This window comes from Eleutherodactylus coqui, chromosome 1 (assembly GCF_035609145.1).
Source record: "Eleutherodactylus coqui strain aEleCoq1 chromosome 1, aEleCoq1.hap1, whole genome shotgun sequence".
NCBI lineage: Eukaryota > Metazoa > Chordata > Amphibia > Anura > Eleutherodactylidae > Eleutherodactylus > Eleutherodactylus coqui.
In genome coordinates this window covers 60,483,664-60,500,568 of record NC_089837.1, presented here as the reverse complement: position 1 = coordinate 60,500,568, position 16,905 = coordinate 60,483,664, and the positions used below count along the sequence as shown (strand labels likewise).

The window sequence follows — 16,905 nt, the reverse complement described above, 5'->3', positions numbered from 1 at the left end:
CAGGACGCAACCAAAGACCTCCAGAGCTTATAGCTGTTAGCCAGCCCATGTGGACGAGGTTTGTCAAAAATCTCGTCCGCGCAGGGGAGCGAATCCGTCACGGGAAAGCCAACACGGAACACGCAGCATGTCGATTCTTTTTTTTTTCCTGCTGTCACCGTGCTTTCCAGGGGAGCGAATCAGTTACGGGAAAGCCAACGCGGAACACGCAGCATGTCCATTCTTTTTTTCCCCTGCGGCAAAACTGCGAGCTTTCCGCCGAGAATATGACCCATGTGACCCCAGCCTTAGTGTTCTACCTCACGTAGGCACACGGCAGCTTACTCTGAAACGTCATCCGAACTTGCTGGTACACTTTAAAGCATTCTAGAAACTTTAAGACAAGTGCAAAGAGTTGCTAGCCGAGTCTCTACAGTCACAGACACCCCCTCGTCGATGCAGAACTACTACGATTTATGCTGTTATAAGGCAAACTGAAAGGTCCTTAACTTACCTCTATTAGATTTGTTTTATCATAGTCGGTCCTGCGTGTGTATATGCACTGGCTGAGAATAGAGTACCACCGTTCTAGTTCGTCCACTGTCAAATTGTTGCTCTTTTTGACCACACGGTCTAGCAATTTCTGTAAGAGAACAAGAATTCAGATACGGTGAGTATGGCCAGACGCGGCGTGCCCCGACTGCCGGGGATTAGATAACCTGGACCCTTGCCAATGAGCCGTGATGACTGGGAGTAGAGGACTTCTTTTTAAAAGGGGTGGTCTTCATGAGACCCCCTTTACAGCCAACGTATACCCCAGTATCCAGCTGAGTACCCATTACGTACAAGACAGCATAGAACACTGTCCACCAAACCGAGACATGTACAGGAGAGAACAGCACAATCGGCACATAAACTCTGAAGAGGGTACTTACCTCAAGTCTCTTGTGGTCAACAATTAGCGGTGGCTCCGGCTCCAGCATCTCTTCCAGGTGCTGATCTCCAAGTGGTCTTGTGTCCTCTGCTTTACCTGTGATGGCGCACAACAAACAGATCAGAAGAAACACATACAAGACTCCACAATGTATAAACACGTACAAAGTTGCAACGGTCAGAAATGTGACATAAAACAAATAACCCACAGAGAACCCACATCCATAATGGAAAGCAGCTACAAAGAGCATCTCTCCCTCCGGAGGACCTGCCATGTCTGTGCATTATGGAGGCAGCCTAGAGCGTTCAATGGAAACTATGTCATTTGTTATTTCACCTATGGGGGCACTGCAGGGAAACTTATCAGTTGCTGCCTTGTACCGCTGATTGTGTGTCCTGCTGGATCGGAGGACATTTCATGTACTTTGTGGGTGCTGTGGTTTTGCCTCGACTAAAAACAAGTTAGAGGGGGGCTTCAGTCCACAGCAGCTAACTGTATGGGAGGGTGAGTTGATTAATGGTGGAGCTTGAATGGAGTGAAGGCCAACATTCACGCTGCTGCCCCACTCATTCCGCTGGAGATAGATGAAGGGGAGGCAGGGTGCCTAGTTGCTCTGTTGTGGCGTCTCACTACGGAGGGTGCAGTGAGGAGGAAAGGAGAATACAGGACCACTAGTGGTACTGATCCCAGCACACACTGTGATATCAGTGTGCAGCCAGGATCCCCCCCCCCCCCCCCGACGTCGGTATTTTTGTATTATGTTGCCACCGGAAGTTATGGGTGGCGACATAATACAGGAATTTGACATGTACTCACGCCCCCAGCTTGTGATTGGCTGGGGGCATGTGTGGCCTGAGAAGAGGAAGCATCGGCGCATTGGTGGCAGCGCATGTAGTGCCAGCGGGATGAGGACTGGGAGCGGCAGCGGCAGGACCAGAGGCGCTGGCAGCAGATGCCGAAGGGAGCGGCAGCAGCACAAGCACCAGGTCAGTAAGCGCCTGTGGCAGCACCACACCTGCTGGCAGCGATGCTGCAGGAGACGTCAGCTTCTGCATTTTATTTTGTTTTCCGTTTTACCTGGCCTGGAGGGTTATTTTCCAGTGAGGCTTACATATAATGGGGGGCCCAAGTGGAGTGTCACTATTCTACCGGGGGGCGCCGAAGGGGGGGGGGTCGTCATTCTACCAGGGGCCGCCGTAGGGGGAGGAGCGTCGTCAGTATTCTACCGGGGGCCGCCGTAGGGAGGGGGGTCGTCACTATTCTATCGGGGGCCGCCGTGGGGGGGGTTGTCACTATTCTACCAGGGGCCGCCGAAGGGGGGTCGTCACTATTCTACCGGGGGCCGCCGAAGGGAAGGGGGCCGTCACTATTCTACCGGGGGCCGCCGTGTGTGTGTGTGTGTGGGGGGGGGTCGTCATTATTCTATCGGGGGCCGCCGTAGGGAGGGGTGTCTTCACTATTCTACCGGGGGGCGCCGTAGGGAGGGGGGTGTCACTATTATACCTGCGCCCCCCCCAACTCCTCACTCCCTCTCCTGGTCCCGCGCCCCCCCCCCCCCGACCCCCTCTCCTGGTCCCGCGCCCCCTCCTTCTCCTGGTCCCGCGCCGCGCCCCCCCCCCGACCCCCTCTCCTGGTCCCGCGCCCCCCCCTTCTCCTGGTCCCGCGCCACGCCCCCCCCCCCGACCCCCTCTCCTGGTCCCGTGCCCCCCACCCCTTCTCCTGGTAGCGCCGCGCTCCCCCCCCCCCTCCCCGACCCCCTCTCCTGGTCCCGCGCTCCCCCCCCCCCCTGGTCCCGACCCCCTCTCCTGGTCCCGCGCTCCCCCCCCCCCTGGTCCCGACCCCCTCTCCTGGTCCCGCGCTCCCCCCCCCCCCTGGTCCCGACCCCCCTCTCCTGGTCCCGCGCTCCCCCCCCCCCCTCGACCCCCTCTCCTGGTCCCGCGCTCCCCCCCCTCCTGGTCCCGCGCTCCCCCCCCCCCCCTCGACCCCCTCTCCTGGTCCCGCGCTCCCCCCCCCCTCTCCTGGTCCCGCGCTCCCCCCCCCCCTCTCCTGGTCCCGCGCTCCCCCCCCCCCCTCTCCTGGTCCCGCGCTCCCCCCCCCCTCTCCTGGTCCCGCGCTCCCCCCCCCCTCTCCTGGTCCCGCGCTCCCCCCCCCCCCTCTCCTGGTCCCGCGCTCCCCCCCCCCCCTCTCCTGGTCCCGCGCTCCCCCCCCCCTCTCCTGGTCCCCGCGCTCCCCCCCCCCCCCTCTCCTGGTCCCGCGCTCCCCCCCCCCTCTCCTGGTCCCGCGCTCCCCCCCCCCTCTCCTGGTCCCGCGCTCCCCCCCCCCCTCTCCTGGTCCCGCGCTCCCCCCCCCTCTCCTGGTCCCGCGCTCCCCCCCCCCCTCTCCTGGTCCCACGCCCCCCCCTGCCCCTGACACCCTCTCCTGCTCCTGCGCCCCCCCAACTCCTGACCCCCTCTCTGTATGAACACCTGCAGCCTCTTGCCCTTCCTACACGGCAGCATGTGTTATATATAAATATGAACTTTTGATACGACAGCAATAATTATCGAGCCGCTGGCACTCGGCTCCTGATATTTGATATTTTAGGAAGATGTTTGACTAAGGATCCAGAAGTGGTCGTGTTTTTGATTAAGCAGCTGCTCAACATTTAAAAACCAGCCGGATTCCTCGGGCGTAACCTTTCCACGCGGCTCCGAGCTTCCTCCGTCTTTCAGGATGTTTGAGCAGCTATTTCCAATGAGACCGGCTTCTAAAGCTTTTTCTGAAAACAGGGGGCATCCTAAAAGCGGAGCTTCAAGCACTCGCTAAAATAGACGCTTAGTGCTTGAGAGAGGTTTACTGGCTGAATCCCAAGACCTCTCGCTACATCACAGGCTGGCAAATAGTATAGCCAACACATGAAAACCTGCAGGAGAGATAAGCAGGGAGGGAGAAAAAAAACAAACTAAATGGTAATATACGCAGAACCAAATAATACTGATGACATCCCTTCACCTTATAGGAAGACCCATGACACTAGAGTAGGAAATAGTAGCACCCAGGTCAGCCAATTACCCCCCATGTTGATCCAGAGGAAGGCAAAAAAAAGGGAGGTAGAAGCCAATTGTAGTCCGCCCATTCCATTACTCTAGTTGCTGCCTTTGAACCAGCTCAAGCTTTTATTTCTAAAAATGTAGAAATAAAGTTCAACTTTTAAAAAAATTTTTTTTTTTTTTTCTTTCAGAAAATTCTGATTAACACCACAGGAAGTAATGTGTCCGGCTCCTGCCAAGCAGTTCTACCCTTCACTGTTGTCAGCAAAGTGTCAGAACAACCTAAGGTAGATGTATTACAGTTAGGATATGTTCACATGGTAGAAAAACCAAGGCAGAGCCTCAGACATCTGCCTAAAATTTGTCAATAGCTATGCCAAAGGGGTTTAAGAGGAATTGTCCGGTTGTAAGCTATTGATGGTCTATCAATAGTGGATTGGCAGGAGTTTGTTGCTCAGGCCACCTGCCGATCAAGTCTTTGCTGGGCTGGAGCACTCATGTACTGAGCAGACAGTTCAATTCCTACTGTAGTGGCAAGACGTGATATTGCAGGCCAAGTTCCAATTGAAATGAATGAGAACTTAGCCTGCAATACCAAACTAAAGCCACTGCATTCGGAACAGAGCTGTCTGCCTACTATTGATGACTTATCCTGAGGATAGACAGCTAGTTTACAACCGGACAACCCCTTTAAACTACATGTGGATATTCGACAAGCACTCCCCTTCTGTGTTGGTGATGAAACCTGCTTTCCTCTAAACGTAGCGGATGCCCTCTTTATACCAAGGACTGCAACGGTAACAACAGATCATGGGAGAGATCCTTGCATCGTCCCCTCATGTATTTATACATAGTTATTTGATCACCTCTTAACAGTCTTTTTTTCCAGGGTGAATAATCCCAATTTTGATAGTCTATCTGGGTATTCCAGTCCTCTCATTCTGTTTATTAGTTTAGTTGCCCTTCTCTGGACCCCCTCAAGCACTGCAACATCCTACCTGAGCACCGGTGTCCAGAACTGTACACAGTATTCCATATGGGGCCTGACAAGTGCCTTGTATATAGTGGGAGGATAATGTTCTCGCCCCTCACCCCTATACCTCTTTTAATGCAGCCCAAGACTATTAGCTTTTGCAGCCGCTGACTGGCATTGGTTGCTTCAGTTGAATCTACAATCCACTAGTACCCCCAGGTCTTTTTCCATCTCACTTTTCCCTAGCAGTACCCCATTTAGTGTATATTGGTGACATCCGTTTCTCCTGCCCATGTGCATAACCTTACATTTATCCACATTGAACTTCATTTGCCATTTTTCTGCCCAAGCCCCCAGCTTATCCAGGTCCGTTTGTAGCCGTACATTGTCCTCCGTTGTATTATCTTGTATAATTTTGGATCATCTTCAAATATTGATATTTTTCTGTGTAGTCCCTCTATCAGGCCGTTGATAAATATATTGAACAGAATGGGTCCAATACTGGACCCTGTGGCACCCCACTAGCAACGGTGGCCCAATCAGAGTATGAACCATTTATTACCACCCTCTGCTTTCTATCTCTGAGCCAGTCCTTTACCCAGATACACACGTTTTCACCCAATCCGAGCTGTCTCATTTTATATATCCGCCTATTATACGGCATGGTGTCAAATGCTTTAGAGAAGTCCAGATATACGAGATCAATAGACTCTCCCAGGTCCAGCCTAGAACTTACTTCATTGTAGAAGCTGATCAGATTGGTCTGACATAAGCGACCCTTCATGAATCCGTGCTGGTGAGGAGTTATTCCGTTGTTCTCCTTGAGGTATTCTTTGATGGAGTCTCTCAGAAACCCCTTGAATATGTTTCCAATTATTGAAGTGAGACTTACCGGCCTGTAGTTACCAGGCTCACTTTTAGACCCCTTTTTGTATATTGGGACCACGCTGGCAAATCAGCAGACTGGCACAGTTTCCTTGAGCGAATGATTCTTCGCTACCTGTAAAAGTACCCCAAGACTAGACAGTCTAAAGATAGGGCCGATTTATCATTCAAAGAAAAACACACCATGTGACCTATGTGCACTGACATAACTATAGGGGATGCGGTTTTACCCGGGCCCAGGAGCCTTAGGAGGCCCATAAGACCTGTCTTCTCCATACAGGGAGCCTAGTACTATGAATAAAGCATTATAGTTGGCGGCCCTGTTCCAAGTTTTGTATTGGGGCCTTGTTCCAGGTTTTGTATTGGGGCCCAGAACCTTCAAGTTACGCCTCTGCCTACCTGTATGACCGTTACCCTTCACATGCCATATCTATGTGCAAGTATATTACTAAGCGGCCGGCACCCCAGTGTGGCTGGTCAGCAGTATTTTGTACCTAGTCAGCTCCTTCGTATGTATTTTGCCTGGTCTGTGCTACTGGGGAGCAGATTTTAGAAGATCCAGCGCTCACCTCCGAAGTCTTCAGCTGTCAGCACAGTTCTTCACTCAGCGGCCTCCAGCGCCGCTGATCGGCTGATGGCCCTGCCGCACTGCTTGCATAGATAAACCCATTTAATGGTGTCTTTACTCATGCGAGTTCCACCCATATAGCACTGGACGTGACTCGCATGCGTTTCTCACCGTGTAAGTACAGCCTTAGACCGTATCAGCAAATCTGCCCCATTTATCTTCTTGCCTCCAATTAATGAGACATTAAATACACAACACATTCTGAAGGCTTCTGGATTCTCTTACCTTCTTGTACATCTAATGATTCGCCGTTGTCCGCCTCCTTTTGTCGTTCGCTACTTTGATCGGCCGCTGGCGTTTGTGGTGGTGCTGAATCATTACCTGCACATTCCGTATTACAGTGTACGAGTCCATCATGGCGGGCTCCTGATTCAGAGTCTTTGTGTGTGGCTTCGAGGTTATCAGATTTCACATTTCCATTCTGGATATCCGATACTGGTGTGCTGCTTTCTATACTGTCCAGTGATGCACATCCATTGACATAGTCTGCAGCAAGCGGAGGACCCTTAGGAGGGACCGCTCCCTCTGTCAACGCTACCTTGTTATTGACCAACATGGATTCGTTTGACGTATCCTCCTCTGTGGACACAAAGCTGCTCTCCTTCCCAAGGGTCCCGTTCTGATGGTCCACCTCTCCGTCCATAATATCACAAGAGGACTCATCGTTGGTCACCGAGTGGTCACCTGTCTCATCTCCGTTCTCCTCGAGACAGTCTCCATTCTCCAAGGGTTCCTCGTTGTCTTCGTCATCTCGGAATTTCGAATCCTCGTCCTCTTTCTTTAAGTAATTGGGTTTCTTTTTCCTAATTATTCCTCTTCCCCACTGCGAGCGTCGGCGGTGCTTCTTGCGAAAGGGAACTGTTATTTAAGAAAAACAAACAAGATAAATTATCAGATTTGTATTCCGCAAGTAAAAAAGAAAAAAAAAAGTATGAAAAAACAAAAAAAACTAAACAAAAACAAAACCTGAACTTTAAAAAAAAGGTTGCAATAGACAACAGATGAGGCGCCTTCATTTCCGCACAGCTGGGACAGAAGCCCAGCGCAGTCCACTTCAAGTTTTGACAGAGCAAACCGAGCTTCAGGCAGACAGGCTTACTTAATAAATCCCAGGGATAAAGCAAATGTTGGAAATTAGCTGCAGGCTTTTCTTTAAGACACTCTCATACACACAAAAATACGCATTTTATCCAACGGTAAATTGGGCAAAACACAAAACCAAGGCTGGGAAGCTGCAGACAACGCTCAGAGAAATCATGGCATGTTCTCCAAAAAGTTGGGGCCTTTGATATCAATGTGTTCTGACAAGTAGACATAAACCAGTTGTTGCCCAGCGTGAAGTTTATTGGAAGAGATTAAATAGGAATGCGCACATTTTCATATATTTACACTTGCCATGCCGACATTCTTAGGAGTCCTGGCGCTGGGACGCACAGCGATTGCTAGAGCGAGGAAGCCAATGGCTCTGCCGTGCCGGTTTGACCCCTAGCTGGCAAATATCCGTATAGCCAAGCTGGGCCGTCATGTTCTTCGGAGATTTTAAAAGGTAGGTCTGTCAAGAAAACCTGAAGCATCTCTGGGTCATGGGATGAACCGGTCCCCACAGAACAGACAAGCTCATACCAACCAAAGTTTGTAAAAAGTACAAAAACTATTAGATCCTCATGTGCAGCAACTATGTAAAGCTCTTCCTTTCCAAGCTCACCCATTTGTGCCGCAGAGGTTTCCTTTGTCCTAATTAAGTAGTTATCAGTCACATTATTGTGCGACTACTCAGATGATAGTCGCATTACAATTAACACCATCATGCAACCTTTGCAACAGGCAAAGACCGACCATGTGCCTGTGTCAGCGTTTATGCTGCTGTAATCACAGGACTTCATTAACTAGCAAGCTCCAGTTTGTATTTCCCACTTTGAGAAAAGCAAGTAGAGAGCAGTCCCTTTAGATCAGGATTCCCCAACTCCAGTCCTCAGGGACCGCCAACAGGTCATGTTTTCAGGATTTCCTCAGACATTGCCACAGCTGTTCTTACCATAGGATATCCTGAAAACATGACCTGTTGGTGGTCCCTGAGGACCCCTGCTTTAGATGATCCGGACAGGGAGAGTTCAGCACGGCCCGACCCCCCCCGTGACTCAGAGCACCATGTGGAATCAAACATTTCAAGTGTTCTTATTCTAAAACACTGCAGCACATCAGAATAAAGAACGTATATGGGTGCGGTGTAGATCTGTGCCCTGGGATCATTGCCCGCGGTTTGGCAGCATGAACCTGGTTCCTTTTAATAAAGACCTGTGATCACAGCAGAATCAGCAAGATATTTTAGCTTTTTCTTCCTTTCATTCTTTATCTTTCTAACCATGAATGTTTTTCTATTGTCAAAGAGGAAATAAAAGAAAGTTGTAATTCATGTCTCCTCCTATTCTGCCCCATCTCAAAATGAATGGATTTTGCAGCCTGCGAGCGAATTAACCCATCAACATAGCGCTTTTGTAAATTAAAAAGGTTTGAATCAGGCATTAAAGCCCGATGCGCGTGTCCTAGGTGGTTTTAAATTGGGTTCCTGCAGGTACATTTTAATAATTTATAATACAATGGGATGAAAGATCATGAAGTCACGCAGAGAAGAGTGTGTTTTTGGTTTCTTTCATCCCGCCACAGTCATGTTCATATGGTACACACAGCAAAACCGTTGATAAATATACAGTGCCATACATCTGGATGGGGCTTTCAAATCCAATCCTCTTGAATTGGGAAAGATCAAAGTGAAAATAAGAACATGCTGCAGATTTTCAAATGTGGATTACACTCTTTGCAATGCAAAGGGTAGAATCTGCTGCACAATCTGTGGCATAAACCTCACATAACACATGTGGATTGTGTCACAGGAGTTGTTTATTCCATGGAAAAAAGCTCATTCATTTAAAGGGAACCCGTCAGCAACTACAAGCACCATAAACTAAGTCATACGGTAGCACTTATAGTGTAGATGGGGAGGGAGGGACTTGCTATTTGTATAGCCAACTTATTCTGCAGCGCTTTCAGGTAATTTACAAGCAAACTGGGTACTCATTCTACCAACCTTTAGAAGGATGGAAGGCCGAGTCAACCTTGAGCCAACTACCTGAACCATGCGGGGCTTCAACCCACAACCTTCAGGTCGTGAGAGCTTAGGACTGCATACTGCTGCCGGGGAGAGTTTTACTGCATACTGCTGCTTGAGTCTTACTGCGCATGCAACAATCATTCATCAGGTGCATGAGCAGAAAGTCACAGCTCCTGGTGCACAGTGATCTGGCCAGGGGACACCGCTTCCCAGACACCCCCCCCCCCCCACCCCTTCCCAGACCCCCCCACACCCACCCCCACCCCTTCCCAGACCCCCCCACACCCACCCCCACCCCTTCCCAGACCCCCCCACACCCACCCCCACCCCTTCCCAGACCCCCCCACACCCACCCCCACCCCTTCCCAGACCCCCACCCCACCCACCCCCACCCCTTCCCAGACCCCCCCACACCCACCCCCACCCCTTCCCAGACCCCCACCCCACCCCCACCCCTTGCCCATTTACATAAGAGGATGTGCTGACAATGATTTTATGTTGGCAAAATAGACGTGGTCATCAAGTGAATTGCAGTCGGTCACTGGATCGCTTTACAAGTTTATACTGCACAATGACTGGGATGATCGATTCATCGATTACTGCTAAAAGCCCGTTACTGGAACAGGAGACAAAAGGGGGACGTGGCATACAAATGGATTTCAAATTGCAGAATCCGCGATTGCTGTTCGTACAGAAGATCCGCGGTACAACTCGGGCATTCATTTATAATTTTTGTTGCCACTAGCAGGTACGAATTGCGTATTCCGCAAGCGGAAGAAAAATCGCAGCGTGCTCTATCTTAGCGTGGATTCCGCGCAGACAACCCTCATTGAAGTCAATGGATGCGTGTGTTCAGTTGCCCATAGGTAATTGACATTGCGTATGAGCGTTGGAAACAGTCGCAACATCAAAAGGAAAATAGATAGAAAAGCTGGAGGGAAGAGATCTTTCTTCCATGCAGACAATGCGCCGTGCATACGTGGACATATGTGCAGAACGACGCAAGCATTCCGCCATCTTCCGCAATTACTTTCTGCAAATGATCGCAGGTCTTCTGCTTTGGAAACCCGCATGTGGAATCAGACTCGTTTGTGTGAGCCCGGGCAAACTACTGTGAACAGGGGGGATGCACTAAAATCTCAGCGTAACCCCATTAACCCCTTAGTGACGGAACTTTAGTGTTTTTTTTTAATCATTTTCGCTTTCTCCTCCCCCTTTAAAAAATAAAAAAATCGTAACTCCTTTATTTATCCATCGACGTCGCTGTATGAATGCTTGTTTTTTGCGGGACGAGTTGTACTTTTCAATGGTGCTATTTAAATGTACCATATAATTCACTAAAAAAACTTTTTAAAAAAATTCTAAGTGGAGTAAAATGGGGGGGGGGGGAATGAAATTCCGCCATCTTCCGGTGCGTCTTGTTTCTACAGAATAGACAGCGGCATTTGAATTGTTAACAGCCCCGATGAGCCGCATGGCCGCTGTTGCTGCTGGGCGCCGACTGTAAGAAACAGCCAGCGTCCGCATCGTATAAAGAGTGATCACCGGGCGATCCGCCTTCATACATATCCTGCAGCTGCGGGACGTAAACACACTATAGGGCTGTCACTAAGGGGTTAAACTGGTTATTGGTGGTCCATCTGATCCTTAGCCCTGATTGCATTAGCTCCTTCGCAGTGACATCCATGGCCATCTGCATGCAGGAACATACAACACTAAATGAAGTTCTGCAGCCGCAACCGAGAATACCGCTGTGCATGAGAAATGCTGACGGGATCGCCATCGCTTTAGGAGAATACGTGCTACCTATCCGCTTCCAATATGGGCTGTCGGCCCCATAGACTGTATATAACGCTTGGCTTCCTATAACCTAGACACCCCTTTACTGGATGGCTTAAGCATTCAATTACACTGTCCTGCTGGTGAAGGCTGTCGATACGTTACAGGCCGGCGATACCACAGGCGGTGTTAATAATGTTATTACGTGTCAAGGCAAGTTGATGTTCTTCTGTATGTTGTTCACACTGGTTACAAAGGCTCCATCGATCCTAGAAAAAAAACAATCTGTGTGACTCTCCTCGCACCGCGCCGACAAGAGTGATCAGCTTGTATCACACTGACACGAGCGTGTCCATTTACTACCCGCCTAGCGGTGCTGCGGCTCCACTAACGAGTTCTACAGCGCTGCGTACAATGCTTGCATTCGCCATCATTAGAACATGCTAGTAACGCTTTTTTTTTTTTAGTGAATGCAGAGAGTAAACAATTTATCAGGGGATATTATCTTCAGGAAGATATCAGTTCTATAATTACTTCTTCGTCTGTACCTCGGCGCACGGTTCATTCGCGGAGCTGCAGGTGATTAAAGAGAAAAAAGTACAGCGACAAAGAAATAAATGAAGCAGGCGTTCTGGACGGAACGGGGCGTACGGTGTACCGCGAGTGCCACCTGCTGGACATAAGGGGAAACGCACGCAGCTTGGTGGTGTGAGACACAAGAGGCGTCATCTGAAGTTTTTAACAGGTCCTCCCGACCCACCAATGTATAGTACGGAGGTCTTCTGATGTGGCAGGAATGCCCCTTGGTGCCCCCAGTCTCTGGGGGTCCGGTGTGGATTGTTGTAAACTTGGTGGTATATCTAACTGCTAAATACTAAGGGCTTCTTCAGGCGACCATATTTGAGCGCGTAAAATATACGTGAGCAAAACGGAGAACAGAACCCATTGATGTCAACACTTCCGCTCTGATTCCGTGCGCAAAAAAAAAAAAAGATAAAAAAGATAGGACCTGCTCTATTTTCCTGCGTCTTGTGCAGCATAAGTCCCATAGAAGTCTGTTGGAGGTGCGCAAATATGTGGGGGGAAGCGTCAAACACTGCGCAAAATGCAGGAAAAACGCCAAATCTGGACACCATTAGGCCAATTAGCCTTTCATTTCACGGGGGTGTTGCATGTTTACTGACCATGTTTGCGCAAAAAGTACAATATGCACAGACACATGGAAATCCACCTCTGCAGACCTCACTCATGCACAAATACGCTGTGCCGAGCGTACTTGCACATACGGTCATGTGAACGCGCCACCCTAAGGGTGTATTTCGCAGAAACTATTCTCCCGTCCGAAAAAGTCAAACTCAATTTGGGAGAAAAAAAAATAAAGAAAGGTATTATTAATTGGATGAACTATACACAAAAACTGCCCATTTTTAACACCTGTAACCATGGTAACCACAAAAAATAGAGAAGACAAAAAAAAAAAAAAAAAATCGCACAAACAATTGTCCCATTTTATACAGATGGCAACCAGCAACGTAATTATCTCCTCTAGCTGTCCGTTCGACAAGATGAATTTAGCCCCTCTGCAGCAGACTGATAAGATCTGCGCCATTCTCTCTCTTTAGAAAAATTTCCCTTTGCGATTCGACCCCATTCACTCTACGAACGTGACAAAAATAAGCCAAAAATTACAGAATACAGTCTTACATTTAGGGCCTTTCTACACTAAAATACGGGTGGAATCACTTGATCACTTCCCGCTGTGACCTATAATGTTGGGTTTTATTGTCCCACTGCATAAAAAGCGGCTGTTTACCTAAAGTGATGCTTTACTGCAGCCATCGCTGGCATATGCAAAATACTGGCATGCTCCGGCGCCCACTGCTGGCAGCAGGTGACAATGACATGTGTGTGCCTGGGCAGCTATATCTCTCAGCCTCCTGACAAGGCTTCATCCCGTTCACGAGTCGTCCTTATAAATAATGGAGAGTAGTACGGAGTATGTTAATTAAAGACGGCAGCTGATGCCCTGGTAGTGTGGAGACGGAGTCTCCAGAAAGTGCAGCTTGTGCGAGCGGGGGTCTCCTGCGCGGTGCGGGGCTGCTGACACACATTGAGATTCCTGTCAGCTGTCTGCTAACTATGCACAGCCTCGCGTATCCAATTCCAGCAGGCCGATGCACAGGCTTTTATAGAACGCTCCGTGTGGTGCGCGCTGTGTCATTTTACACTTGGCCAGGTTTTACAGGGATGACATGCAAGCAGTGCTCATGTATGCCCAAGAACATGGCGAGCGCCAGCTGTGGTAATGCCGGCCGCCGAGGTATAGGGGATATCGGGCTCCTTACAACTCATTACAATGTCTACGGCCACGTGGTCAAATGGGTTTGTAAAGTGCTAAATCGCTTCCATCCTACGGTTGGCGAGGAACCGGCAACAGATACGTCCCGTGTGAAGCCTGCTGCCATGATGGATGTAGCAGAGCTGACAACAGTGCAGCACATGGGGCGCACCGGATTATAGCATTCTAACCCCTTTTACACCTGTTCCGAAGCCATAAAATGCAACGCGCTTATTAACCCCTTAAGACCCCCCTGTACACGGCATGCGGAATCTGGGTCTGCCAGTAGTAGCGGCGTCCGCGCATATCTACTCTGCCGCAGTCTTCTCTGTACTGCGGATGGACCCGTCGGCTAGCAGTCGCACATGCACAGTACGGATTTTTACGGCGTTGAATCCGCGACCTGTCTGCAATGTTTCGCCGTCCGTGCGGAGCCTGCGTGAAAAGGTAGCATGCTGCGATTTTTCCACCGCGTTCAGAAATCACAATTGATTTCCGCTCGTGTGCAGGAAGCAGCGGATCTCCATAGGAAGAAACAGGCGGTATTTGCTGTGGATTTGTGGTGCGTAGGCAGAGGGAGACCTAAAGCCTGTTTGGGCCTCGATGACCAACTCTATTTTTTCCACTCATACGTTTCCAGCACAATTCATTTTTTCCCATTGACGGAGCTGTAGGAGGTCAGACTTGGGATTTTATTTTATTTTTTACAGCTTGCGGGATTTTTTTTTTTTATAGCAGATATAGAAAAAAAAAGGCGATTTCTAGCATTTTTTATTTCATCCATATTTCCCAGTAAATAACGTGTTACATTAATTCTTCAGGATATTACGGCTGCGTGGATACCTGCGGAGAGCTTTTTTTTTTTTAAAGGTTTTATTATATTTATGTGCGAGAAAATGCATTTTTATAACAGATCACGTCCTTCCACATTTTTGGCTGATTTTTTTCGATTTATATTTTGATAAGTTTTTAGAACTTTTTCATCACCTTAGATGGTTTTACTGTTTTGGGAGCTTCTTTTAAACGTCTTATACAATAATTTATTAAGAAAAAAATTAATATGGAAGTCACCGCAGGGAAGACTATATGAGGAGACGTCTTTGGTCTCCATCTGACAGTCTAAGGTTGGAGGGCAGCGCTATCGTATCCTGTTTATTATGCAGTCTTATGCTGTGTCGCTATGATCTGGGCTGCTGCTCGAGTGAGACCTTGTGCAGGTTGAGTGTGAAGATGGCCTAGGTCAGGGGTACCCCAACTCCACCCAATCAAACGCCTTTGGAATCCACTGACCTGATCGAAGGAGGAAGCACTCAGATTATGGCCTAAGCAGTAATTTGGGGGGGGGGGGGGGTTTCTACGCATGCTGGTGCAAAGCACTTGATCAATCCCACACACAGCTGTAATCCATGATGTTGGGTTTCATCGTTCCACCGCATAAAAAGTGATGATTTTACCTAAAGCCACATGGCGATCGAAGGGTTAAGCGGACAGGATTTACAAAAGCAGTAGTTTGTCTGGCAGACAGCAGCATAGGAAACCTGCGGACGGGCGTATTCAACTGTAGAAATATCAAAAACCAGGTGGTCATTATAGGGGTATTCCCAAAATTAACTTTGTGTAGCAGCCGCAACTCGTAATTACAGGCACAGCTCACTGAAACCAATGGGACTCAATTGATTTCAATGAGAGCTGAGCTGGCAGTTACGAGCTCGGCAGACACACAGGAGGCAGAGTGGCACTTCCGCTCCAACCCCAGTGGGCACTGCCTGGATAACTCCTTTAAACTCAAAAGTATTGCCAGATCCTCCAACAAGTTTTACTGGATCCTGGAAGCCAAGATGTGAGATGCTGTTCGGCTCGGTCAGGCTGATTCTACCTGTCCAGGTGGGACATGAAGGACTCCGAGAAGGTGTAGATGGCGAGCTGCCTCCATGCTTCACCTTCATTACAAGAGTCTGCAGCTGGGATTATAAGATTCCTGGTCCCACTGCTTCTCTAGAGCCCAGAATGGCTAATCCTCCTAGTTACAGATGTAGCCAGCATTACCATGACAAGTGCAGCGTGATAACGGGTGCCATGTACTACTACGCTGTAACATGGGGTTGTCATAAGGTGCCATACCTGCGTTATAGGAGCAAGAGACGAATCCCTATATAACTAGGTAGAACTGCCATTAAGGCCATCTGTGCGCTGGCTGTAACGGCGCCCACAACGTGTCGTCGCTCACCGTTCCCAGCCAGCGATCACTAGGAAACAATTCCAGAAGTTACATTCCGAGTGATTTGTTTGAATGGCTGGAGAACACTTACATGGACATTTGGTTGCAGAATGATTTGCCATGTCCAGCGCGATCCTGTGCTTATTGCGGAACACTTCCTCAGCTCCAGCTTCCGCTTTCCGTGCCACCGAACTCTGAGGATTTATTTGCTCTGTGGTCACCGACAAACCTGCACATACAAGATAAGAGGGGACTTTTAATTTAATCCTGAACGACACCAGAAAATATTTTGGCCGTATTTTCAACTCTTCACAGCACAGTTTTCCCCCAAGTCAGCAGAAGATTCTAAGGTTGAAATCAATTAAGATACCAAAGATCTGCCCATTCACTGCAATGTAGCCTCATAGCCCAGCATAGGAGGCTCGGAATGGAAATGTACTAATAAACTACCAGGAGAAATAGCCCACGCAGCATATATTAACTGCTAGATTCCCAGAGACGGACCTACAAAACTTCAAACTGTGCCCCTGCGGGACATGCAGGAGGAGCCGCTGGGCCCTGCCGCACCGCTGTTGGACACGCAGGAGGAGCCGCCGGGCCCTGCCGCGGGACATGAAGGAGGAGCTGCTAGGCACTTTTGCGCCAGGAGAGTATACAGAAGAGCTGCGAGGCCCACCTGCGCCACTGTGGCACACAGAAGAGCTGTTAGGCACTCTTGGGCTGGTGTGGTATATGGAGGAGCTGCCAGGTCCTTCCGCACCGTTGTGGGACATGGTGGAGCTGCTTCGCACTCTTGCACCAATGCGGGATACGGAGAAGCCGCCAGTCACTCCGGTGCTGCTGTGGGACATGGTGGAGCTGCTAGGCATTCTCGCACCGATGCGGGATACGGAGGAGCCGCCAGGTACTCCCGTGCAGCTGTGGGACATGTAGGAGCCGTCACCACACTAGACATGCAAGTCTAGGTACATACTTGAAATAATTCAGGATCAGCTCTTGATTTTTGCATTGTGTTATGCCTCTGTTATTCCTC

At 49.4% G+C, this 16,905-nt stretch overlaps 1 protein-coding gene across 2 annotated transcripts in view; it reads right to left on the bottom strand.

Moving 5' to 3' along the window:
* Positions 1–16,905, bottom strand: part of ATAD2B (ATPase family AAA domain containing 2B) — a 107,747-nt gene that overhangs the window by 7,621 nt on the left and 83,221 nt on the right. For both annotated transcript variants that reach the window (XM_066596739.1, XM_066596748.1), the window contains exons 24-27: positions 15,964–16,101; positions 6,654–7,286; positions 915–1,009; positions 494–622 (exon numbers count right to left, since the gene is read on the bottom strand). In XM_066596739.1, the coding sequence (XP_066452836.1) occupies positions 494–622; positions 915–1,009; positions 6,654–7,286; positions 15,964–16,101 (995 nt within the window). The remainder of the gene's footprint in view (positions 1–493; positions 623–914; positions 1,010–6,653; positions 7,287–15,963; positions 16,102–16,905) is intronic.